We start from the raw sequence: 26829 nt of genomic DNA on the forward strand, positions 1-26829 counted from the left end.
GGCTTGAGTGTTAACACATTGCTTCACAATATTTCTATACACTGGCTAGATTATACAGTGTCATGCGAGGACATCTGCCACAGCACTTGAGGAGATCACTGCAAAGGACTGAACTCTTTAACAGGTGCCACACAGTCCTCAATTTGGAACCAAGCTGTGACTTTCTAACTCAACTACATGAGTGTAAATAGGGTGGAAATAGAAACAAGAGATGTTTTTCTGGGAAGTGTGACCACAGTAACACAGCCCATCTGTCCAGAGCAACAGTTGTGCACATTAAAGGGGAGTTAAGGAGGAAGCAGCTCCCAACAAATATGTCTCTTAATTCTGCCTGGGAGCTCCTCGCTGTCTTTGAGGAAAGACACAAAGATAAACCTGTCACTGCAGCCTGGAGGCAGAGACCCAGGCTGGAAGGTTGGATGACAACAGTCCGCCTCTAGTCATAGGCATCATCATCATCAAAGTAGGAGTCACAATCAAGGTTATCTGACTCATCGTAAAACAGAAAGTTGTCTTCATCTAGGTCGTCGTCATCATCATCATCATAGTCTTCCTGCCAGTGTGGTTCATACTCCTCATCTTCAACCTCACTGCCATCTTCATCTGTGTTGGGGGACTCGCCTAAGATGGCACTTTTGGGCCTGGTGAAGAGAAGAATATCAGAGCAGCAACTGTGACCCAGCCCCACTACCCTTGTCCTTCCCACCTCCATCACCTCTGCAACCTCTGCCAAAGATTCTTATGTCTTAGGAATTCAGCAGCTACGCAGATGCACCTATAAAGTGGTGATTAAATGGCTTTATCCACACATGCAGCACAGGGATGTGCCAGTAAGCCACCTCTGGACAGGCCAACACACTGCAGTCAGCAGCTCTGGAGTCTCAGCCTCCTTGGAAGAAATAAGAAACCCTGCCTAAAACTGAGTCTCTCCTGGCCTATCTGTCATTTCTTCTTGCAATCCTCAGCATACCCCATTTAGCTCCCAGAAACACAGCAGCTGTCCAAGGGTTTGGTCACAGTGGGACTGCATCTACCAGCTGTGCCCTTTGGTTTAAGCAGTGCATCGTACAGAAGGGGACTTTGCTTTAAACTCCTCACCTTTCAATCACATTTAACAACTTCCAGCTCAGTACTCCGGATGAGGGTCACAAGAAAGCATTAATTTCACCTCTCAACACACTATTTTACAGCTGTGTCTTTTCCAGTCCCTTTCTAAAGCAAGTGCTAGGCCCTTCTATTTCTCTCCAAGTGTGTTCTTCTTGTTGTTCTCATTCAGTTACCTCTCAGATCTCTAACACACCTCTGAAGAAAGAGCAGGTGACTCTATGGAAGAGCCCAGGAGAGTCCAGGTAGAGCAACATCCATAACTGGGTCTGCCAACAATGGAGCTCTCTTGACTATAGCCTAAGAGAACCCAGTGAAACCTCCACTACACAACTGTTACTTACCTTCTCATTTCAAACCACAATTCAGGACACAAGAAATCAATATATTTTATTAACTATTTTGCATTTCAGTGAGCACAGGAGAAAACTACTTGTGTGTGCTTCTGCACTCACCACCTTTCCTTGTTACCCTGTGAAGAAAACTCACCCTAAAGAGGCAGGGGACGAAGAAGGCACATTTGAGAGTTTCACCTTAGTCTGAGCAGGATCTGCCAAAGCCTCAAGCCCAATACGGAAATCCTGCCAGCATGGAAAAACAGCCAGAAGAGAGAGACAATATGTAATGTGAGGTCTACTTTGTACTGCAAAGCCCTTCCCAACACCCACACATACAGCACCTCACAGTCTGTACCCTCAGCTAATCAAGCCCTTCTCTAGGCTGGCCAAAATCAAACTAGATCAGAGCAGGACAAGCCACCTGTTGAACCCAGACACTTCACCTGTGTGGAGTGCCAGAGAATTGCAAAGAGACGCTCCTTGATCCGATGCACCAACTCCAAACCAGTACTGAAATGCTCTGCTTTCAGAAGCCGAAGAGAAGAAGCCAGGTCCTGGAACCGCAGCAGGGTCTCCTCTACAATTTGAGATCAAAAAAAAAATCACACTGCTCCCCATGTTCTAAAGCAGAAAACAAGTCTCTGAGCTCATTATCAAGCCAGTCACAGCTCCTTAGATTCCTTGTGCAAATACATTCCTCCTTCAGAAGGAAGCATATTGCTTATTACTGCATCAAACTGTGCTAGCAGACAAATTACTTCCCCCAAATGACACTGAGAAGTCAGAAACATGCTGGGAAATGTGACCAGATACCTGCCAGGTGCTGGTGTGTATGCTATTGCCCTACAGCTATGCACTATAGAGCTATCACCCTTTGAACCACATATCTGCAACTGCTCGTCAGTACCTTGGAGAGACTGTGGGACTTACCTAGAAGGATCTGCAGAGCATTTGTGTGAAGCTCCAGGCTCTCAGTCTGCTGTTCCACAATATCGACGCTTTCTGTGTCCTGGTTATAATAGCTGTACACACAGGAGTAGGCCAGCACCTGGAGCAGTACAGACCATGCTGTTAAGCATCCTGCTTCAGCGTGGGGAAGGAAAGAAGGAGAACAGCACCAAATTCTTCCAGTCCTCTGTATCAATGGCTGAGAGAAGTCTGGCACATTTCTGTCTGTGGTAACAGCCCAGTAAACCATGATGCCAAGTGACAGCAGAGCCAGGCCACCAAGACCTACTCATAAAATTTAAACTGAAAATGAAAGTGTCATTATTTTGAATTTAAGTCAGAAATACCAAATTGTTACCAACTCACAAAACATCAGAAGAACACAGACTGCAAACGCCTGACAAGTGTGATGACCAACAGGGAACGCGTCAAAACAATCAGTGCACAGAACCTACCCACTGCTGGGCACCTGGGTTGAACTCACATGGCACTGAACATGCAGAACTGAAGCCAAGGGAAAGCAAATACGGCGCTACTCAGCCCCAAGAGCCTAGGATGAAATAATCTCAAGAACTGACAAGCTTCTGCTAAGGATGATCGACTGCTAAAAGCCATCCAGGTACCCAGCAAGAACAAGACCACTGTTTCTATTTAAAGAAAGAAGGCCAGAAAAGCCAGCAGCAGCAGGAAACAATGATGTGTACCCTAGCAAACACAGGGATTGCCATACTGAGAAGACAAAACAGGGCAGATTCTCTTGTTCCAAGTGTTTCTCAAAATCAGATCTGTCCATACAAAGAAGGTATGCATGGTAAAGGCAATTCCCACATTCTCCCCAGGTTTCAAGGGAAAGAAAACATTGCAGGTCTATCCTGCTACAGATTTGCTGCACAGATCCAGGGGCTGCACTACAAATCCTTCATAATACAGCCAGCATGGCGTGCCTTGCTAAGTGAGTGCACCTAAAATACCTACAGCTCATCATGCAGTGAAGAAAGAAAAATCATGACCATCAAGAGAGACTTCCTAAATGTATCAGTATCCAGAGAGTTCTCCAAAGGTAAGTGCCCACCACTAGGGCATTTCAAACCAGAGTGGACCAAATCAACTCTAAGACTAACTCTAGACTAACTCTAACATCTGTGCTGATTCCAAGGTGTAAACTTCAGCTGTTTCTTATGATCCAGCCACGAGAAGCACTGCAGAGGGAGCCCAGCTCAGAAAGGTGAGCCTTTCTGAGAAAGGCCTTTCTTCTTTTCTGATGCTACTGCTCCCCTTGAGGTATTTCTGCCTCCCCTTGTTAGATTACAGCAAGGTCTTCCTAATGGCATCTTGTTACTTTAAGAAAAGCATAACACACTTAAAAAAAAAAAAAATAAAGCCTAAATCTTGTTATCCAGTCTTACCTTCCGTGCCTGTTCCAGCACTTTGCAGGCATGGAGAACAAAGGTCAAAGTCCTAATTTTCGGTATCTCACTCATAGAAGAAACCCTGTTCCTCAGACTCACAGCAAATTCCTGCAATAACCACAGGAGAGAAAAAAGTCAGTTTCAAGCTCCACAAGATCAAGAAAAACAACACCTCTCACACGGATAATTGCTGCACACTCTAAAGCACCAAAACAGAAAATACAAGCAGCAGGAGAGCAACCCATCTGCATCCAACTACAGCATCTCTACTGAGCTACAGCTTTAATCTTTCACAGCAACTCAGCTCTAGGCAGAGTTCAGCCTTCAGTGCTCTTTGCCACTGCTTTCAACTACTGCATCAGTCTGAGCAGGTGAAACACCACAAGTTAGGTGTTGCATTTCCACAGACTTGACAGAAGAAAGCAGACCAAGAACTATCTCTTATGGCAGACCAAGGGTGCCAGAACCAGCCATCCTCACCAGGACCTGAAGCCTGTTTCTAAGCTTCGGGTGAAATGCATTGAGACACAACTGAAACTGACACCAGGGCTGGGGCAACAAAGCTTCTGCAAATAAAAAAAGGAGGCCTTACCCTCGCACGATGGTGAAAGGTGCATCTCTCATTGTAATCCTGAAAACGCTTCTCCTGCCAAGCTGCTTTACTCACCTGAAAAGACAGGTAGAAGTAACCTGTAACAACTTCCCACAGGTGCCAGTATTGCCTGGAAATGGCTACCACAGATACAGGCTTTGACAATATTGTCAGTATCAGTGGCAAGTGCTTGATGTTGAGCCCACAGGAAAAGGGCAGAAGTAGAGATCACAAAATCACAGAATCGCAGGAGCTGGAAGGGAACTCAAGAGATCCTGGAGTCCAACTCCCTGCTAAAGCAGCTCCCTCCAACAGGTCACACAGGTAGGCATCCAGATGGGTCTTGAATATCTCCACAGATGGAGAGTCTACCACCTCTCTGGGCAGCCTGCTCCAGTGCTCCTTCACCCTTACCATATAGAAGTTCTACCACATTTAGTACAGAACTTCCTATGTCAAGTATTAGGCCACTGCTCCTTGTCCTATCACTACACACCACCGAGAAGAGCCTGGTCTCATCCATTTGCCTCCCACCTCCCTTTGTATCTTCAGCCTCTGCCTGAGAGGCCAGGTGTATCTGGACACAGCCACAAACCACTGGGACAGAGCAAACTACTTACCATAACAGAGCAGTTGTAATAATCTTTATGAGTTGGCCTCCAGGGCTTGAGGCAACGCCAGCAGAAGCCATGATTACACTTGGCACACGTCATACTGCATGGATGGACAAGAACAATGGGAATCCTTCAGTCCTAAAAGCTGCTTGAAAACAGTTACTCCCAGTGCTCCCCTACGCCACAGGGCTGAAGCATGCAGCCCAGTCACTCTCATTCTCTCATTGCTATGCATTTCCATGCAGGTATTTTTTGAAGTTTTGCTGGAAGTAAATGATGCTTTTTAAAAAAGAAAAAAAACCCCAACTATTGTGTCTCCAGTAGCAAACAAGGAGAAGAGGCAGCACAATCTCAGAGTACCACCTTATTGAGAAGGGAAAACTAAGCACTCTGCAATTTAGAGTGAGATCTACATGAAACTTCATCTCTTCCTTCAGTAACACAGCACGGTGGAGCTAACTGTGTCTTTGCACCTTCCTGTACTAAGTACCAAACAAGAATGGATACTCACTGCAGACACCCCTCGTTTTTCTCTATCTGAGCTTGGCAGTTTGGACAGTGCTTTGAAATGAGTTTAGCCAGATGCTTGCTTTGGGCTTCACTTGTCATTCCCTCATAGTAGCCATCGTCATCCACCCACTGAGACATGTGGCTGCAGCTAGCAGGATAATGGGCCTGAAAGGGAGAGACAGTCAACCACACAAAAACAGAAAGGTAAGCACCAAACCCAAGGCAGCAAAGCCTGCAATTCAGTTCAGCCTCACCTCTGGGAAGTTGCAGTTGAAACAAGATATCCAGGAGCACTTGGAACAGGCTGCTTCATAACCAAGTCCGTCCTTAAGAAGGATCTGATCACAGCCCTGAGGGTTGGTGCACCATGTCAGGTTGGAACAACATTCCACATAGCACCTGAGAAGGGCTTTTTCGTACTGTAAGGAGAAGCCAGAGAAGAGACATAAGGCAGAGAATCTGGATAGCTAGGCTTTACACCTGGGGTCTGGAACCTCTGGGCTCTACACCCACATCAACAACTGCTTACAACAGAAAAGCACTGAACTAGTTTGGTATTTTGTACCTTTTGTGTCTTTACCCCACGCTTCATCTCATATCAGGAGATTATTTTATAGAAATGTAGAACAGCTAAGAACTGGAAGGCACCTCTGGGGATAAAAACTCTTGTATTAGCAAGAGCGCAGGGAGCAGGCAAGAGAGGAGATTTCTCACAGCTGTCTGACAGCTGGTACTGCTGTCACAAGTGGACAACTAGCAACTGCTTGGGCTTCCGAGTACAAAACAGACATTAACAGAATAGAGGTGCAGTCCACAGGCCACCAAAACAGTCAGAGACTAGAGTATGAGATGTATGAGAGGACACTGAGAGAGCTGGGTTTGCTCAGCCTGGAGAGAAGGCAGCACACAGAGGCCTCTTATCACTGCCTAGAGCTACCTAAATGGAAGATGCAAAGGGCTGAACCTGGAGAAATATGTTTTAACATCAGTGTTAGAACTGTTAGATCTTCACTCAGGAAGCTGGCTATTTTGAGCACAGAGTTGGACGATACTATTGCAACCTAAATTATTCTATGTGGCTCTGTGTTAAGGCACTAAAGCTCCAGCCATCCCACTGCTAAGCAGAAAAGGAGACAGACAACATTTCAGTGAGAGCTCCTGAGCAACTTTTTAAAGCTGGCAGTAAAAACAGTAAAATAACCATAGCTAAAGGATACAAAATCCTGCTCTGAGACAAGTGGGACCATGAGATTTGAAAAACCAGTAAGAATTCCGTGCCCAGATGCATGCAGTGAACTGCCAAATACTTCTTAAACAAAAGATATAAAGGATACATTGAATAAAATGGTTTTATATGCCCTTGCCCGTTTTGGTTGCCAGTTTGCAGAGCTGAAGTGATATGATGAGAGCAGTCTTTGTGACTACTGTTCATTTCTCCATCTAACCGCTCACACAGGATACTAAAGGCAGTCATGCAACAGCCACAACTCTGCCACTAGGTGGGGAAGGGATTCAGCTCTAAGCAGTAACTAAAAACTGAAAGAAGGGAAAAAAAGTAACACCCGCATCAGAACAAGCAGCTCCCGCTGCTTCTGATGACTGCGTAAACCAGTCTTAAATATGTGATAGAGAAAAGTAGCAGCAAGATTATCTGCTTTGCAGTGACCAAAATGGAACATAGCTTGGCTACCCAGTAACCACCTCTCATACACCTCACCTTGGCTATAACCTCCTTGGAGGAAACAATGGAACAGATGAATGCTGTGGTTGGCTGTGCACAGCACTCAGAGATGGGACAGGTGCAACTGAGGACCATGTTCTGTTCAATGCGAGTTGTGAGATACTCATTCCAGCAAGGCTGTGAAAATACAGGAGAGATCAGAGCTAGACAGGAGCTACACACTTGGGTCATGTGAAGGAGAAATCCCAGCCCAGGAGCCCCTCCACCCAGCAGAGGGCACATGGAACCATCATTAAATACGCAAAAGCACACAAATGGGAACAGATTAATTCTAAGCTGAAGGATCACAACAAACAAGGAAGCTAACAAGTATAAGCTCTGTGAAAATCACTCGATACTTTCAGAGAAAGAAGAGCTGCTTCAACTAGACAGCAGCAATCCCTGCCAAATTACAGGAGCTAAACACTCTGATATTCACCTTGCAGCAGTAATGCATGCAGCAGAGGGTGGGTGGCTTCTCAGTGGGACAGAGCTGGTTCACACAGACTGGGCAGTGGGTTCCTGGGCTTGGAGGATGCTGGGCATTTTCCACCTGGAGCCCCGAGGAGATGAGCAGAGATTCACGGTCCTCTACATAACATTGGATCAGAAAATCCACATTCCACCTGCAGTGCATTAGGAGGTGTTGAGCAACATCCTCGGAGATGCTCAGGGTATCCTGGACCTGTTGTACTGTCTGGTTCATGAGCAGCTTTGCTTCCTCCAGACTAAGTGTGTGCCCCATTGGCACTTGCAGCATTGCCAGCAAAAACTCTTCTGATCTTTCTATGCTGGGATTCAACCTAAAATGGAACAATGTGTCATATTTGTACAACATGGAGATGAACAACCCCCTAACAGAAGGTGACATGCATCCCTACCAATTCAGACAGTCTGTGTTGTTCTCATCCAAACAAGAGTCCGGCAATCTTCTGTGGAAAACCATCTGTGCCTGGCCTCCAAGAGGTGATGTGCGTTCAGCAGAGACGTACTGCAGGACATGAGGCCTCTCGTCCTGGCGCCGGAGGTAGCCCTGGTTCAGCAGGTGCAGGACACAGGACAGCACGTCCACACTGTGACAGCAGAAGCTCAGGAACTGCAGGCCTGGCCCCAGCTCACCCTTCTCACAGGCATCGATCACCTGCAGCAGCACGAGAATGCATCACTCTTCACTCATCACCCGGCAGCCCCTCTCTGCCCCCCAAACCTTCAGCCTCTGTACCTTAAACACCAGGTTATCGATGTGCAGCTGCTTTTCCGCCTTGAGGATGCGGGTGATGAGGCAGCAGAGGACATTCCTTTTCCTCTCCAAGGCACTGCTCTCAGCCCTCTCTGCCCGCAGGTACCTCTGCCGGGGCAGCAGCCTCAGCTGGCGGCCAGAGGCATGGGCCAGGGCCGCCCGGTTCAGCCGCAGGGCACCTGGAGCTGCACCCGGCCTACGGTCAGCCAGGCCCCGAGCTGGTCCCTGAAGGAGCCCCAGGAGGCCTGTGTGGCTGCTGGAGCCAACCTGGGGCCTCCCGCTGCTGCCTCTGTAGCTCCCACCCTGATCCCAGTCCCCCCCACACAGCCTCAAGCCCATCACGTTCACACAATACTCAACACCATGCAAAGACCTCACACCCAACCAACCACAGAGATTGGGCCCCCACATGCCATTTCCAAACCCCACAGCCGGCTCCAGCTTCCTGCCCTAACCTCACACCCAGATCCAGGTGTCAGCAGCCAGATGCACCCAGCCCAATTACTTACATCTCAAACTCCCACTTCCCCACCTAGCACCACAAGGAGCCAGGCCAGCACTGCCCCAGGGATACTCAGCCCCACACTCACCCCCCTGTGTGCAGCTCTGCACCAGGATGCCATCACCGTGGGTCAGCGGGGCCAGGGCCTGGTGCACCAGCTCGGCAGGGAGCCCCGTCACCTGCAGCAGAGCCTCCACCGCCACCTCCTGCAGAGGAACAGAGAGCGATGGCCAGGCAGGAACATCCCTGCCACAAACACTGCTGGAAGGCCCCCCAGAAGGCAGCACCAGCCACGTCCCTCTGGCCCCACGGCCCCGGCTCCTACCTCAGTGCTGTTGAAGCACAGCAGGATGTACATCTGCAGCGTGGACACGTGGAGGATGCAGTCTCCAAAGTGCAGCTCAGCGTGGCCCAGCCACGTCCACTGCAGCCACCGGGGCCTTGCACACCCCCAGCCCAGCCGGCTCTGGCCTGCCAGGGCAGCGTCAGCCTCGCAGGCACTCCTGGTGCCCCCGCACCGCCGGCTGAGAGCCCCGACCCCACATCCACCGCACTCACTGTGCTGCCAGAAGGCCGTGAACTCATCCAGCGGGGAGCTCAGCGCCGCTGGGAAGAACCTCCGGGGCTCCTCCATGTAGCATGGCGGGGACACGGGCCAGCAGCGCGGGGACAGCACCAGCACCTCCACCTCCGGCGTATCTGCCACGGGGGCCTCCCCTGGAGCCTGAGGACAGAGGGTGGCTCAGAAGGGGCCCAGGACCCCGCCAGAACGGGGCAGCCCCCGGCCCCAGCCCTCTGCCCCTCACCTCAGCCTCAGGGCTCTCAGCACCCAGACCGCACTCCAGCAGCCGCTGGTCTCGCTCCTGCAGCCGGAAGAGGCGGAAGAGCCGCTGCAGCTCCTCCGACTCCACCAGGTCACTCAGCATCTCCTGGGGGAAGCGGCGGGGGAAGCACGGCCCCATCTGCTCCACCACGGCCCCTTGCAGCCAGGAGGGCCCCTGCGCCAGCAGCCGGTCCCCCAGGTACAGCCTGCCACAGCCATGGGTCAGGGCTAACTCAGCCACGCGGCTGCTGGCCCCACCACAGCCGGGACAGGCCCCTGCAAGGCCACGGAGCCCTGGGGCCCCACTGCCCTCCCCTCCCCAGGGCACAGCAGGGGCAGTGCACTCACCGGTAGAAGTGCTCGAAGGTGTGGGCAAACTCCAGGCCGCCGAAGATGACGAAGGGCTCCAGGATCTGCTGCAGCTGCCCCGTGCTGCCTGTGGCCCCGTGCAGCTCCTGCACCTTCCTGTCCAGGTAGCGGGCGAACCGCTCGCTCACCTGTGCAGGAACAGGAATGGCCACGTGGGCACGGGGCAGCTGCAGCGGGGACCCAGGGACCACAGGGAGCCCCGGGGCACTCGGAAGGGGACACGGTGACCTGGCCCAGGCAGTGAGCACACCAGGCTGCATGCCCACAGCTGCACACAGGCGCCAGCGAGGGTCACGCTGGGCCCTGGACTCACGTGCAGGGTGGTCAGGAAGGAGAGCTGCTGCAGAGCCCCGGCAAAGCCCTGGCCCAGGGCTGCCACGAAGGCGGCCCGCTGCCCGAAGAGCTCCTCCGTGGCACCGCGCAGGCGCCAGTACAGCGCGCAGTACCGCTCCACGAGGTCCGGTGCCTGCCCCGACATCTCCAGGAACCGCTGCACCTGCGGGCACGGCCGAGGGGTGAGCTGCAGCGGGACCGACATGGGCCCAGCCGGCACCCACCGCCCCGCACCCTACCTGCCGCTGCACCACACCACGCCAGCACCGCACCGCGTCCCGCAGGCCGCCAGACTTCTCTGCCACCGCCACCCGGGCTGGCGCCTCCTTGTTCCTGCCCTCCTTCCCGCCTGCCAAGACACGGCCAAGGCTCAGCCCTGCACGCTGCCACCCCTTGCCCAGCCCCGCACGAAGGCGACCCTGTGCTCACTGGCTGCTCCTGCCTCCGCCGGCTCCGCGCCCGGGTCCACGTGCACCAGCAGCTGGGTCAGGCGCCGCACACAGGAACCGAAGGCGCCACCGCGGGACTGCTCTGTGCTCCCCAGGTACTCGCCCAGCAGCCAGGCCAGGGGGCTGATGCGGCTCGGGTCTGCCGGGATGCAGAGACTCAAGGGGAGCCTCGGGCACTGCGGGGAGGGCCCGGGAGGACGGCGGTACCTGGGCTGGTGATGCTCTGCACCACGGGGGTCACCAGGGCCTCCCAGCACGCCCTGCCCAGGGCTCGGGCCGCCTCGTTATCGGGAAGGAAGCGGTCGGCGAAGTCTTGCTCGTGCTGTAATGCCCGGTTCAGCCTGAAACGGACAGAGGGCAGCACGGGACGGCACCAAACGCCCACCGACCGCACACGGAACCACACACTGAACCGCCTCGCCAGGCCAGGGGGCGACAGGGATCGCTCCCAGCCCCGCCTCTCAGCAGGCGGGAGACTGCCGCAGCCCCACTCCTCCCAGGGCAGGACTCAGCCCCACGGTGCCCCCTCGGGCTGCCGGCACCACCCATGCCGCCTCGGGACCCCAGGGACAGACAGCACAGCCCACGCACCACTCACTTGCCAAAGAGCTGCAGCAGCTGTCCCCGATCCTGGTGGATCTCCTGGCACCAGGCGTGCGCCCGAGCACTGCAGAAGAGAAACGTGCGCCGACACAGCTGCTCCTTGAAGATGGGCCACAAGGTGGGCTTGGGCCCCAGCACCTCGATGCCACGCACACGTGTGTCGATGCCGCCCTACGGAAAAGCACAACCCTGAGCTCCCGGTGCATCCCTAACACCCACTGCCATGCCCCAGGCTGCCTGCAGCTCCCACCTGCTGGCACCGCTTCACCCGGATCTGGATGACGGGCCAGAAACGCGTCATGTTCTCCAGCAGCACCACCCTGCTGGCCGAGGGCAGGACGGTCACCTGCGGGCACACGGCAGCTCTCAGCGTGGGCAGTGAAAGCAGCCACCCTCGCACTCCCGGTCAGCCCTTGTGCAGCCACGGCCAGGATCAGCTCACCGCCCAGCAGCACTGGTGCAACTCACTGCGTTCAGCTCCGTACGGACATCAGCGGGGCTGTCCCCTCCCAGCACCACCACGCGGGCCGGCATGTAGCTCGAGTCCTCGCTGGCCACCAGCATGCTCATCTCCCTGCGGCGAGGCAAACACAGAGCTGCCCCGCAGCCCCCACCCACCTCCAGCAGCCCGAGCAGGGGGCCTCAGGGACAGCACGCGTGGAGCCCCGCAGCCATCTCCTCCCCGCACAGCCCTACCTGACCACCACCCCGCACTGCATGTGGATGGTGATGTAGTGGGAGCCGGTGCTGCCGTTCGACTCCCAGTAGGTCTTGGGATTCCTGTCCGTCAGCTTGCTGGCACGGTGCGGGTTGGAGGAGACCTGCACCTTCTCCCAGCACTTGTCCTCCTTCACCTCCACGCTGGAGCCTGCAGGGAGAGCACACGCAGCCTCCAGCTGTTGCTGGGACACACAGCGGCACGGGGCCTGGCTCCCACTCGCGCTCACCTCGGCACAGGTTGTGCAGAAAGATGTCAAAGAAGGGGACACTGATGGGCCGCTGGATGCGGCGGTGCTCCTCAATCTGCCCCAGCACCACCTGGGGATGGGGACGGGACCATGCCGTCAGTGGGGGCCGCATCCTTCACCCCAAGCCGGGTAGCTTGGACACCCAGCCCACCTGGATGCAGCCGGCCAAGATGCTGCCCGTCAGCTTCTTGTAGAGCGCGGCGTGCCTCTCACAGTCTCTCACCAGCTCTAGCAGGGCCGGTGCCAGCGGCAGGGCCGGGCCGTGCTTCTCCAGGGCTTTGGCCACAGCCTCACGGGCGCCCGCTCGGCACATCCCCACGGCGCAGTCTTTGCTGGCGGTAGCCAGGCTGTGCAGGAAGCCCACCGCCTCCTGCACCACCTGCGGGGACACGGCCCTGAGCCGGCGGCACACAGCACAGCCCTCCCTGCCCCCGGGAGCACCGCGGCCCTCTCACCTCACGGTCGCCGCTGTGGGCGCTCAGGAAGGACAGGCACGGCTCCACGCACTCATGCCAGGGCAGCGTGTCCTCCCGGTAACCGTCCAGGAACACGCTCAGGATTCTGCACGACACACAGCGACGCTCAGGCTGGGGCACGAGGCGGCCCTGCCCTGGGCTCCCACACTCTGACCGAGCCCCACCTGAGGATCCGCAGCCCCACGGCCTTCTCCACCCCTGGCAGCTCGAGGCTGCGCAGCAGCGGACGGAAGCACCGGCGCTCCTGCAGCTGCCGGGATGCCTCACCCGCAGGCATGGCGCCCACGCCGCAGAGCTGCCGTTCCAGGGCCACCACCACGTCCTCGGGCAGCGCGCCGTCCCACAGGCCGCCTGCAGGCACCCGTGCCTCCCTCGCCTCCAGCAGCAGGGCCTCGGTGCCTGTGGGACAGGCAGCACACGACGGGATCCTCAGCCCCTGCCTGCGGGGCCGTGGCACGGAGGGCTGCCCGCGCAGTACCTGGCATCTCGGGGCTGCAGGACAGCCGGTGCTCCGCCAGGCGGTTGATGACGCCCAGGGCCAGCATGGCGTTGGGGCAGCAGGTGTCCTGCCAGCAGCTCTGCAGCACCACAGGGAGGTCACAGCCCACCAGCTGTTCCGCCAGGCCTCGGTGCCCATCCACCAGCATCCTCACCACCAGCAGCCCGTTCTGCACACCCGAGGAGCCCCTGCGGGGATGCGGCCATGTGGGCGCCTTCCTCCCCAGCTGCGGAGCTCCCCAGGACTCGCCCAGCCCCGTCCCTACCCTGGCACGCCCTGCATGGCACGGATGGCAGCGGGGATGGCAGCCAGCAGGCCGGGTGAGCCCTCGCCGCAGGCAGAGCCGATGCTGGCAAAGATCTCCCGCATCATCTGCGCGTCGGCGTGGCTCAGCATCGACGGCTTCCCGCTGGCGCCTCCGGCTCCCACCAGCACCTTCAGGGCCTGCATGGCCCGCAGCGGCTCAGCAGGCGGCGGGCACCACAGCGGGCCCCGCCAACCCCTGAGCTCCCGCACGCACTCACCGCCAGGCCGGCCTGCTGCACCAAGGCCGAGGCCGCGTGCTGCCGCATGCAGGCCAGCACCGCCCGCACACCTCCCTCTGTGGCGAAGGGCACGCACCACTCACACCTCTCCATCAGCAGGGCCACCAGCCGCAGCACCAGCGCCGCCGCGCACGACTCGGCCTCCACAGTGCCCAGCAGCTCCACCACCGCCTTCACCAGCTTCTCCCTGCGCGGCCGAGGGCACCTCAGCAGGGACCCCCAGAGCCGCCTTCTCCTGCCCACGCCAGCCCACCGCGCTCGGATCGCCCCACGCGAGCCCACCTGGGGCACAGAGACGCGAGAGCCGCCCCTCTCAGCCCCGCACCTGGTCCCCGGCCCGCCCTGGGCCTCGCTGCAGTGCCGCTCCTGCTCCCGGTCCTCCTCCAGCACCTTCACCACGTGCCACAGCCCGGCCGCGCGCAGCTCCGCCTCGCAGTCACCACGCAGGATCGCGTCCGCCACGCGCCGCACCTCGGCCAGGCAGCCGCCCTCGCAGCCGCCCCACGCTGCTGGAGGGAGGGAGGCCGCGACGTCACCAGCAGCACCCGCGGCAGCTCCCAGAGTTGGGCCCGCAGCCCCGGCACCCGCCGGCTTCCTCCCCCGGGCCGCCTCCCGCGCCCGCAGCCTCCCTCGGTCGGGCCCTCACCTTCGCTCCGCTCCGCCGCCCGCGAGAAGCGCAGCCCTTCCCTCTCCAGGAGCTCACGGAACAGCTGGGAATCCGACCTGAGGGCCGCGGCTGCGGAAAGCTCTTCCTTCGCCACCTCGGCCGGCACAGCTCCGGGCTCATCGCCTTCTGAGCACGCCGTGGCACCGCCCCCGCCGCGCTGCTCGGCCGCACTCCCCAAGTGCTCGGCGTACACACGGGAGCCGCGCAGCTCGCTCTGAGCGCTGCCCCGAAGCCGCTTCTCCAGGTCCTGCAGCACCTTCTGGGCCAGCTCCGCAGGGACCGGCAGCTGCAGCAGGGCGTCCTCGGCCGGCTCCGACGGCTGCGTGGACGGAGATACGTCAACCCGCACGGACACACGACGGACCCCGCGCCCCTGGGACGGCCCGGGTCCAACCAGACAGAGGTGCTGCACCGACACAGAGCCCCAGACCCTTCCCCAGCACCGCGCGCCCGTTCCCTCGGGCTTCCCCGTGCCGCTCCGGCCCACACCTGCTCAGCGCGCTCCCGCTGGATGAGTCGGACGATCTCCTCCTGCTCCTGCGCTTCCAGCTTCTTCACAAAGAAGAGCAGCTCCCACCACTCAGCGCGGCTCAGGGGCGCTGCGGCTCTGCTCGGCCGCTCCCCCAGGTAAGGCAGCGAGTACAGCCCCCCCCGGGGGCTTGGAGAAAAGCGGCTGTGCAGCTGCAGGACAGCAGAGAGAGCAAAGGCACCGTCAGCTTCCCTCCGCAGAGCCATCCTTTGCTGCACAGCCCTCACTCCCACAGTGAGGACCTCCCCGATCCGTCCCAGAGAGGGACAGGGAGGTGATAAGAGGGCAGCAAGAGGCAGGGAGCAGAGCTGGAAGCAGAGCCCTGGAGTGGGGCAGGTGGGGACTGCAGTCTTCTCTGAAGCCTCTTGGGGCTGCAGAGCAGAAGCCCATGGACCACATGGCTTACTGTTCTGCCAGACTGCTCCCACAGGGCCTTTGCCAGGACATGGCTCAGTCTGCAGATAGGAGAGCTGGCCCAAGCTGCTGAATGGCCAGTAAGTAAGAAGAGAATTCTGCCTGGAGTTTCTCTTTTGCCAATGCCTCTTGCTGGCAAACAGGGGAAGTACTTGTGGGCAAAAGCAAAGGGAGACTGCGTATCTATCAAGCTCCTTTTCACTAACTCATTCAAAATCAAGAGAGGGAGATAACATTTGTTATTAGCCTAGATTTTCACTGGATCATTTAGAAAAACTGAACCAATACTTAATAACTGCTAAGCAACCACTTGCAGCTCTCTGCCAAAGCAAGTTAGGAGACACTTCTTCAAGACTCAATAGAAGAGGGTCTAACAAGCCAAGAAGCTACAAGCAACTATATGCATGGCTGACTGCCAACAGTTAGCCAGCAAAAGCAGATTTATTCACATGTCAAGACCCAAAGCAGAATGCACCTACTTTTTCACCTCAATTTCTGTATGGGATATGATGAGTGCACACAGCTTTACACGGAAATAGAGCACATACTTCTACCAAAACTTGAGTTATGGAGAAAAAAATTTAACCAATTTCATTTTAATTCAGCCAGTTCAAACTGACATGCAGCTAGCTAATCTTTAGTTACAAGAGTCAGAAGTGAATAAAGTAGCCATCTTTTTCTACTGGCACTAAGAATGTTTTAGAAGTGGATCACTAGCTGCTGCTCTCATGTGTATCATCTCTTGCAGCAGTTAAATCCTGACCCAACGATCAAGGGCTTGATGAAAGAGTTACTTCATCAAGTACCCTAGCCAGAGTCACATCAGATTCTGAGCAAAGAGGGGGTACTTGAAGTATAGATCCTCCCTTCTATCCTCACCCAGAGTGAGGACTACATCAAAGGATCCCAATCCCAGGAGATTCTGCAGATGTCTTTAGAAATAAGTGCATTTCACACTCATCTTTCACCAAACTGAGTGGCACGAAGCTAAACATGAAGTTGGCGTGTTAATGCTTTTAAAATTCTCTATCTCTTATTTAAGTGGATATGAGTCTCTAAGGCAGACTCACCTCTGAGAGTCCACACCCTTATTCTGGCAGTTTGTTTAGCCAATTCTAACACGTATTTTTGAGAGAGTTTAAATCAAATTTTGTACTCTTTATCGTATCATGACAGAAGTCTAGGATTCAAAAATACTACAAGCAGCCACATGTGACTACTTAAAGAGTCTGCACAATCAAGCTATTAAAGCCTGCTAAATTCAGCCTACTAAAGAAAAACACACCTAGCCACATAAAGCTCACCACTGAAAAACATGCCATAGCAGAATCAAAAAGAGATGATACAGACACACACAAGCAGTGCAAAACCTTACCTTTGTCTAGATTAAAGCTCTCTCTGAGATTACACTCTTTCTCCTGACCACCAGGATCATCCCGCTCCTCTCCAAAGCCAATGATCTCCAACATGTGCCAATGCATCCAGTAGGTCTGACCTGTTGACTGCCACAAAACCTAGGGGTGAAACAGATCAGGCAGTCAGATTTGCTCACTCATTCATGTTCGTTCTGCTGCTGGGAAGTCAAAAAGTTCAGATGCTGAGAGACTTCAAGAAAGCCCCAGATGGAAGGAAACTGAGTTAAGCCATAAACACACACAGCACCACTTAGCCTTCAAGAATCCCTGACCCAAACAGGCAATACATCAAACATAATCTCAAAGGGCTCATATAAGGAGTCATATAAAGGACTGAGGGACAAGAAATGATGGCAAAACTACACAACACTGCATCCAGAATGTGGAAAGGTAAAGAAAGCAACAGAAACCAAAGCAAAGGAGAGGAGAGATGAGAGACTCGTGAGAGGGCGGCCCCAATGAAAAACACATATAAGTTTGCATTTGGCACACAGAAGGCTGACAACAAGACAGGTAAGCTGACAATACAAAGCAAGTATGAGACACAAGACAAGAAGTTTCTAAGAGGAACAGAGATATCGATCAAGTTTCCCTTCAGTAAGAGAATGATGGCAAAGGTCCAAGACAGCAATTTAGAAATGACATTACAAAGATGATTTTGAGATGCCTGATCCCTGATATCTCCCCATGGAAAGAAAAATCCTCAGAGAGTTTGAATCAAAAACTTCTCACTTGACTCTGCTGCAGACACACACATAGGTACGAGCATGCACAGCAGGGTAAAGATGGACATCCCCAAAGGCTGCACCACTGCAAGATGTTCAACTTCCTAGAGACTGGTGGGCCAGCAACACTTATAGGGGCAGAAATCATGGACATGAAAATGTAAACACCAAAAAACATCTTCACTGACTGTTGGTTGCCTTTCAGATCTAGTTTTGCCAGTAACGCAAAGGTCTTAACTGAATATAAAGCAATTGCAAAAACAAACAAACCAACTCAAAATAAGCAATTGGAGGTTCATTCCACTTTATCAGATAGAAAAATAAACAGAAGGAGGAACTCATGGGCCAGATGGACTAAGTGCACTGGAAGTCACCTCAGCTCAACATAAATAAGTGAATAAAGATCTCTCTGAAAGATATTTCCTTTGGGTGTCTCCTTAGGATGGCGCAGGTAAAGGCATTACGGAGCAAAAGTTAACCATCCCCTTTAAAATAAAACAAGATGCATAGAGGAGACCCACAACGAAAAAATCATCTCTGCATGGTCCAAAACTAAGGATGTGTTTTGCTGAAATATATGTGAAAGAGAAAGCAAATCAACAGGGGGGAAGAGGGACACAAATCTGCAACTGAAAGAGAAACAAGATGCCAAGTAATCTGCCAGAAGGCACAGCTGGGAATCCGGAAGGATTCCTGTTATTCAGAGATGTTCTCAAGTGATCAATGAACCTAAAGACAGGTTCGTTGTCTAAGACAATGCTTACTGAATCGTTGGAGAAGACCTCCAAGATCATCCAGCCCAACCCTCCCCCTACCACTAATATTTCCCACTAAATCACATCCCTCAGTACAACACTTGACATTTCAACATTTCTTGAGCACTAGAAATTGTTTCTTGAACACACAATTTGAGGGAAGAAATGGTTTAAAAAAATAAAAATCATCAGAACAGCTCCAGTGCTCTGACTTTAGCAGTACATACAATTTTAAAGCATATTTTAGTGGAAAGAATAACTAAATGTGTTGAAGATAAATAACAAATTTGAAGTAACATGTAAACCTGTGTCAAGTTTCAGCTCGGCAGGTCGACACACATTCCTTTTCTTTAGTGAAGTAACTGATTCTATAGATTAAAAGCTCAATTTCTATTGTAAACTTCAGGAAAGCACAGAGCACCAGATGGGAAATTTTTAAACCAGAGAAGAAAGGGATTAAGTAGAGGATCTGGGCAAGAAATCTGAAGCCAGGATCATGGGAGTATGAAGGGGAAAAAACAGAACTGGAAAACAGCAGAAAGATGGGCAAGCTGAACTGGCACAGCACAAACTGCCCTAGCAGTTATGCTCTCCCAGTACAGGCACTTGCTTGTAATATCCACCACTACACCAGCAGATAAGGCTGCCAGCATCCCACCAGCACATTTCTGAGCATTTTAAGCTGGCTGGTTGAGCTGCAGCTGCAAGAAGTGCTCCAAAACCGAGAGGCAGCTGATGAGCTTGGAGTAATCAGAGTAAGTTAACTGCCAAAAAGGAGCTTGTGTGTAACAAAAAGTGATGGTCTTTAAATGTGCAGAAGGTAATTTCAAATTCTCTGCCTTTTCTCTGGAAGGATTAGGAGCAAGCTTTGGTTACAGCAAGAGAGATTTGGAATATGCACTAGGAAGTCATGCATTTCTACAAATATCAGTGAGGTTTTTTGATTGATTTTTGAGTATCAGTTACATGCAGAGTGGCCCCTTTGCTGACCACCTGCTATCTGCAGAAATCAGCTGGAAGTAAGGAAGCCTCTAAGCTGAAGAGGCTGAAGAGTTACAGCCATGACCAATTAGACCGGCTTCAAACTATCTCCACAACCAAACTATGCATTTGGAGCCAGGAATCAGACACAATGATCTTTATGGGTCCTTCCAACTTGGGATATTCTGTGATCCTATGATTCACACAGTGCTGGACTGAATAGAAGACAGAAGCAGATACAGCCCTCTAACTGTGGATGACAGTCAGCTAAAGCTTGACTTATAAGAAGTGATTGCAACTCTAGCTGCAGGGTTGGGCAGGCTCAAAGACTTGGCCAAAGCACCAGAATGGTAGACAATGAGCAGAAATAACCACACATAGACTGGAGTGGTGCACAAAGCCCATCAGCTCCCCATCCCATTGTCACAACAGCCCTCACTGAACTTAAGGCTCCAGGACAGAAGTCTCAAGAAAGAAGTCCAAGCTGGAGCAAACAACTCCCAGTGCCCACTCAAATGCTCTTCCAGCCCCAGGCCTGACTCTAGGCCCAGCTGTTCCAGCATAGTCTTACCCACACAACATTTGCAGGATGTTCTGGGGATGGCTAGAGCTGAATGCCTGCAGATAGGCCCTCTGCTCTTCCTACAGTATTGAGGCCTTTTCCCCGACCTCTGATACAAGCTCATCAATTCTACTGCAATAGTGCAACACTCACAGCTTTCTTTTTTAGTAACAAGTTCTTAAGGTCCACTCACCCAAAGGGCATTTCTAAAGGCACAAGGTGTTCAAGTAGCTCTTGCTGTGTGCAGCTAACCTGTTCCCAAACTACCCCCTAGATGTAAGCAGGGAAAACAACTGTCCCAGGATACAGCCACCTCTACAGAAGCTGAGAACTCTTAGCAGGACAGATCATACTCAACAGGAAAGCTTATTTCAGAACTGTCACTTTCAGCTCTGAAAGGTGACTTCTTTGACAGGACAGATTTAGCCCAAATCACAGTACACCTATAGTCCAGCCTCAAACATATGAAGATACCATTAAGAAATCACCAGTCACCCGTTACTCCCCTCTTCCCCTCTGCCATCCCAGCCAGACTTCTTCCACTAGCGACCTACCTGTGCTGTGTGCATCTTATAACTGCCCTGAAGAAACTTGCCCTCATCACCAGCTCTAACATCACCACAGTCCTCCAGCATGCGCACCCGCATGCCGCACGCAAGGTGTGCCTTCAAATACTCCACATAATCACTCCGGTCAGCAAAGTCTGATGGGGTCAGAAAGGCACAATTTTGCTTTTTCTGGCAACCACGGTTAGAAGAGTGCACAGGCACTGGGTTAGCAATGCAGGCTGGGGTTTTAGGCTGGAAGATGGAGCAGGAGGTGCAAGGCTTCATCTCCTGCTGGGATGGTGACTCCGGCTTGTGGCTGTGGTCCCAGCCCATCACGTGCACCAGCTCCAAGATGAGGTTTGCCATAGCCATGCTGAACTCAAACTCCTGCTTCACACGGCTGCTCTTCTGCCGCTCCTCGCTCTGCTCCTCGCCGCTGTTGAGCTTGTCCAGGAGAGAAGTGACGCACAGGTAGCGCTTCACCAGGGCGAACAGCTGCTTCCCGGGGATCTGCAACAGGCAGGGCTGTCAGACCGCAGCTGGCCAAGCACCTCACTCCCTCACCAGCTCATTCACAGCTCTGCAATGCCTGCGCACCAGCGGGCAGCAACACAGCTCCCCTCAGCCCATCCTGCCCACAGACAGGCTCTCCTCCTGCTTCCTCACTGCACCTCGGCCTCGAGCCAGGCCCAGACCCTGCGCCAGCCCTCGTAATACCAGGTCCTGCTCAGCTGCCTACTGTCAACCACCCTTCTTTCCCAAACAAGCAGGACATCAGCCAGCTCTAGGCTGTACTCTCATTCCTGCCCATTCCAGAACTGTCAGGCCTTGCCACTACCTGGGGAAGATGAATGCCCTCAAAGGACATGCAGTGCTCTTCAGAGGACATCATCTCAGCAAATAGCTCCAGCAAGGTGTAACGGCCATCAAAGTCCATGTGCTGCTCGATGCCATCCTGCTGACTCAGAGACAGAAGGATACAGGTCCGACTCCCTGTAACAACAACAGAAAACATTCAAGCTCACTAAAGAGCACTCTTACATCATCCTCCTTGCATCAGACAGACTTTGGAAGGCAAGAAACTGTTTTGCTGCTCAGTGCCCTGTTTAGTATTTTTATTTATTATCTGGACAAGGGGACTGAACGCACCCTTAGTAAGTTTGAGTATGACAGTAAGTTGTGAGAAACTGTTGATCTGCCTGAGGGCCGTGGGAACCTGCATCTGGATAGACCAGATCAAATTGCAGAGGCCAATTGTATGAGCTTCAACAAGACCAAGCGCCAGGTGCTCTACTTTGGTCACACAAGTCCCACGCAGCGCTGCAGTCTTGGGGCAGTGGCTGGCAAGCTGTGCGGAGGTAAAGGCTGCGGGGCCGTTAGCTGACAGCCGGCTGAACGTGAGCCAGCAGTGTGCCCAGGTGGCCAAGAAGGCCAACGGCACCTCAGCGTGTGTCAGCAGGAGTGTGGCCAGCAGGAGCAGGAGGTGAGCGTCCCTCCGCACTGACACTGGTGAGGCCGCACCTCGAGTGATGCGCTCAGTGCTGGGCCCTCACTGCAGGAAAGACACCGAGGGCTGCAGCGTGTCCAGAGAAGGGCAGCAGAGCTGTGAGGGGTCTGGGGCACAAATGTGACAGGGAGCGACTGAGGAACCGGGGCTGTTCAGTCTGGAGAAGAGGAGGCTCAAGGGAGACCTTATGGCTCCCTGCAGCAACCCAAAAGGAGGCTGTGTGAGGCGGGGTCGGCCTCTGCCCCCAGGGAACGGCCATAGGACAAGGGAGGATGGCCTCACATTGTGCCAGGGGAGGTTCGGGTTGGCTGCTAGGAAACATTTATTCTCTGAAAGAGCAGTGGCATAGGCTGTCCAGGAGGGTGGTGGGGTCACCATCCCTGGAGGTGTTCAAGAAACAGGAAGATGTGTTACTGAGGGACATGGTCAGCGGGCATAGTGGGGATGGGCTGGCAACTGGACTGGATGATCATTTAGTAGCCTTTTCCACTTTTTGATTCTATGGTTTTATGATATGCAGTCTATCCTTTGAATTAAACTGATGACATTTTGCTTTGCCAAATAACACATTTCTGCATCCCAAGGGCTGTTTGGATTCCCCCAAACCAGCAATCCCAAACTACTGACTCCAAAGCAGATGTCCAGGAAACAATAAGGGTCACATTTTAAACCCAATCTGCCCCCCCAGGGTTCCCACAGTGTGAACTCAGCACCAGGACAGGACAAGCCAGACAACTCTTGTGGGACACCACATGCCAGATGGACACGCCACTTCTGCTGGCCCACAGCAACCCCATCAGCTGTGCCCAACACATCGGGCACCTCCGAACCACAGCAGCTCCTCTCTGACGAGAGCCTCGGGCAGGATCAGCCTCCGCTCAGCGGGGCCCCAGAGAGGCTCCACGCCGACGATGGCAGAGCCAACAGCCCCGCAAGGCCCCGCTCCCCGAGCCCCTGCCCTACCGAAAGAGGGGCGCCCTCGGCGGCAGCCCCCACCTGCATCGTGCGAAGCCAGAGCCCTCAGCATCTCGCCGGCGCCGCGGCAGATCGCCTTCTCCTCGTGGCACAGCATCTCCGTCAGCAGCTCGAGGGCTCCCGTCTCCTCGAAGGCGCCCGCCAGCGCGCCGATGCCGGCGTACGCGCTCAGCACGCGGACGGTGTGGAGGACGGAGGACGCGGGGGCCCCGCCGCCGGCCAGCTGCCGGCCGGCTCGCCGCACCAGGCTCCCGACGTCGGCCTTCATCTCCAGCAGCGACGCCTCGTCCGGCGCCGCGGGCGGCGGGCCGGGCGCCCTCTCCTCCTCCGCCCGCGGCCCCGCCCGCTGCCCCTCGCCCAGCAGCGCCGGGCAGCCGGCGCGGACCTCCTCCGCCGACAGCCACATGGCCACGCTCTCCGAGCGGAGCCCCGCGGAGGAGCCGCCGCCGCCGCCGCCGCCCGCCGCCCGCTCCTCCGCGCCGACCACGCGCCACCGCACCAGGTACTCCGGGGCGCCGTCGGGGCCGCGCCGCTGCCGCAGCAGCTCCTGCGGGTAGGCCTGCAGCTGGGGGCCCAGCTGCACCAGCAGCCCGCCCTCGCGCCTCTCGTTCACCATGCTGCCGGACGGCGCTGCGGGAACAGAAGGGAGCAGGTTAGCATCTCTGAGCTACGTGTAGGGAAGCCGTGAGCCGGCACCTCGGTTCCTCACCAGTCGAAGCCGCCAAGGTGCAAGTTTTAAATTTTGAGATTCTGAAACAAGAATAAAGCTCTGAAAGAAACCCCATCTTGCAGAAGTTCACGATCTCACTTCAAGACGATGAGCCTGTTTCTTGTACTAGCCCTGTCCCCAGAATTACTGGTACACGCAGAAAGCAGCTCTCCTCACAAAATCCCCAAGGGAAAACATTCTTGTTCAGGCCCTCTCGTAAGACAGAACATGATCTAATGTCTGATCTAGGGGGTGGCAGCCCTGCCCGTGACAGGTCGTTGGAACTAGATGATCTTTAAGATCCCTTCCAACCCAAGCCATTTTACGATTCCATGGCTGAAAATAAAAACTGGAGAGCTGGGCCCTGTTTTCACCCCTGACCACAACCTGACCCTGCAGAAGTCGCTGCTTCTGCACTTCTGCTTTTGCACTTGTTATTCTGTGTCTGTGTCTGAGCGCAGAATGCAAGGTCATGCAGACTCAAGGCTTCAGGCAGACGCTGCCTCCCACTGTGGCATTGGAACCAACAGGAGTCACCAGTCCTTGAGGAAAATAACCAGCTGTTTCTCAGCTCATGCTCATCACTATCTAAAAGCCACTCCTCCCTGGTCACTATTTCCTCTTCTCGGGTATAAATTTGCCTTTAAAACATTCAGTTGCTAGGCAGATCCACCAGCCATGCTGCCTGATTGTTCTACACATCTCTGAGCTATGTAAGTCACAACACCTCACTATCATCCAGGCAAAGAAGAGCATGAAGCAATTTTCTATTTAAGACCGAGTGCCAGCAGTCAGTTAGCCAAGTAAAGGACCGACTTCATCACCGCAGAGGAAGCTGGATCGGCCTGATAAGAACAGAGGGTTCTCACAGAGCCCAGGCAGCTTGTGTTGGGAATGCAGAGATGGGCTCTCTTGGGTCACTGACATGTCCAGGCATGAGAGCGGTGAAGCAGCACCCTGTACAGCTGACGGTCACACACGTCATCCTTGAAAATAAATACATTAAATATATATATGCCTATACCTTCAGTTGTGCTTTCCCGGCAGGTCACAGCAATCCAGCGGCGCCCAGCTGCTGTCCTTGCGGTCTCCCGGTAACAAAGGGCCGAGTTGCCCTCCCGCGTGCAGCACGGCAGCCTCCCCACGAGCCGAACGGCTCTTCTCCCGCACGGCGCACGCAGGCACTCCCTGCCCGCAGGTTCACGGCACCGCGCCGCACACGCTTCCCTCGCTCGCCCCTGCCCTCCACGGAGCAGCCGCGACGCCTCCAGGCCGCTCCGCTCACCCCGCGGCCTAGCTCCGCCTCCGGGCCTCCCCGCTCGCCTCCGCCCGCCGCTCTAGCTCGGGGCCCGGCCCCGCGTCCGGCCGACAGCACGGGGCCGGCCCACAGCCGCCACCGCGCCCGTTTCCGCGTCCGGCCACGCGAGGCGCCTGCGCGCTGCCGCCGGGCGGGGCGGGGACGGCACCGCCTGCAGCCGCGCCCGAGCCTGCGCCTGGCGGGCCTGTGCGGGAGCGGCGCTCGGGGTGGCGGCGTAGAGTCCGTGCAGGAGAGGCCCGACGAGGGAGGGGCGGGCTCCCCTTTCTCCCCCTGCTGCCAATGCTGTGCCTGGAAAGGCCGGCGGAGCGTTAGCCTTCGTCGCAGCCGGAGCATGGTGCTGGCTCCCGGTCAGCTTGGATCCCACCGGGACCCCCCGGTCTTTCTCAGCCAGACCGCAGTGTGTGCTGGCACGTTGCTCCTTCCCAGAGGCAGGAGTTTGCACTTGCTGAACTTCATTTCTACAGAGTACTCGAGTTACCCTGTTTAGCAGCGCAACGCCACTCCTGCCAGTGTTGGCACACTGCCCCATCGCCCACACCGTTAGTGAAGGTACTGACCAGAACTGGTCTCATCCCCTGGGTTCACCGTTGCTGGCCTCCAATTAGATTTTTGCCACTGATCACTGCCCTCTGGGCTTTCAGTTCGCTTCGCTGTCCGCCTATCCAGCCCATATATCAACAGCTTCTCTAAAAGGATCTCGTGGGAGACAGGGTCAAAAGCCTTACTGAAGTCCAGGTGGTCAATATACTGCTCTGTCCTCACCTACCAAGCTAATCACTTTACCACAGAAGTGTTTCAAGTTGGTCATTACTTCCTCTTTTTGAATCCATGCTGACAGCTCCCAGTCAACTTCTTGTCCACCATATAGTTTCCAGTGCAAGTTGCTCCACCGCCTTGTGGTCAATATCAATCTTCTTGGCCTGTAATTCCCCCAGTTCTCCTTGAAGACAACTTTTGGGCACTTCTCTCACTCACCAGCTCAGGCTGCCCAGGGCCCATCCAATATGGCCTTGGGCACCTCCAGGGATGGGGCACCACAGCTCTCCAGGAAATTTGTTCCATCATCTCACTGCCTCTGAGTAAACAATTACCTCCTAACACCTAACCTCAATCTCCCCTCTTTAAAGCTATTTTCCGTTGTCCTATCACTATCAGACCATATGAGAAGGTGCTCTCCCTCCTATTTATAAGATCTCAAGTACAGGAAGGCTGCAATGAGGTCTCCCCACAGCCTTGTCTTCTCCAGGCTGAACAAGCCCACCTCCCTCAGCCTTTCTACATAGGAGAGGTGCTTCAGCCCTCTGAGCATCTTTGTGCCATGCTCTGGACCCACTCCAACAGCTCCACATCCTTCTTGTGCCAGGGAGTTCAGGCCTGGACACAGTGCTCCAAGTGGGGCTTCATGAGGGCAAAGCAGAGGAGAACAATCACCTCCCTGCCCTACCTGACATTAAATTAAAGGCTAAACTGCTGAGAATTTGCTTTCTTATTTGATCCTGAAGCAACTATGTGGATGTGCCCAATCTCATTCCTACCCCTGGTACTCATGAAACTGAAGAGGCAATTTGCCTTTATGAGTCCCTTCATCTCCCGTAGAGATAAGTACAGAATATTTGCACTGATCAAGGGAAAACATTGTTCCTAACTGCCACAAAACACCATGAAGACTGGCAGCACATGCA

At 54.5% G+C, this 26829-nt stretch overlaps 1 protein-coding gene across 1 annotated transcript; it reads right to left on the minus strand.

The window, feature by feature from the left end:
- LOC122184562 (cullin-9-like) lies at nt 1-25049 on the minus strand. Its single transcript, XM_042879610.1, is given in 42 exon segments — nt 1-641; nt 1594-1685; nt 1886-2019; nt 2373-2490; nt 3797-3907; nt 4392-4466; nt 5012-5105; nt 5517-5680; nt 5770-5934; nt 7233-7373; nt 7675-8038; nt 8117-8376; nt 8458-8660; nt 9066-9183; nt 9303-9448; nt 9536-9701; nt 9784-10006; nt 10149-10297; nt 10483-10665; nt 10742-10851; nt 10932-11090; nt 11159-11292; nt 11550-11725; nt 11805-11900; nt 12023-12128; nt 12251-12422; nt 12502-12592; nt 12674-12901; nt 12978-13083; nt 13163-13397; nt 13477-13685; nt 13763-13941; nt 14022-14229; nt 14368-14548; nt 14689-15028; nt 15199-15360; nt 15362-15390; nt 17028-17166; nt 20645-21148; nt 21477-21631; nt 23142-23750; nt 24854-25049. Coding segments are annotated over 41 exon segments (7425 nt in total). The 5' UTR covers nt 23737-23750; nt 24854-25049; the 3' UTR covers nt 1-436.
- Between the last annotated feature and the right edge of the window lie 1780 nt (nt 25050-26829).

This window comes from Lagopus leucura, unplaced genomic scaffold (genome assembly GCF_019238085.1).
Source record: "Lagopus leucura isolate 7727_CA_CO unplaced genomic scaffold, USGS_WTPT01 Super-Scaffold_73, whole genome shotgun sequence".
Classification (NCBI taxonomy): domain Eukaryota; kingdom Metazoa; phylum Chordata; class Aves; order Galliformes; family Phasianidae; genus Lagopus; species Lagopus leucura.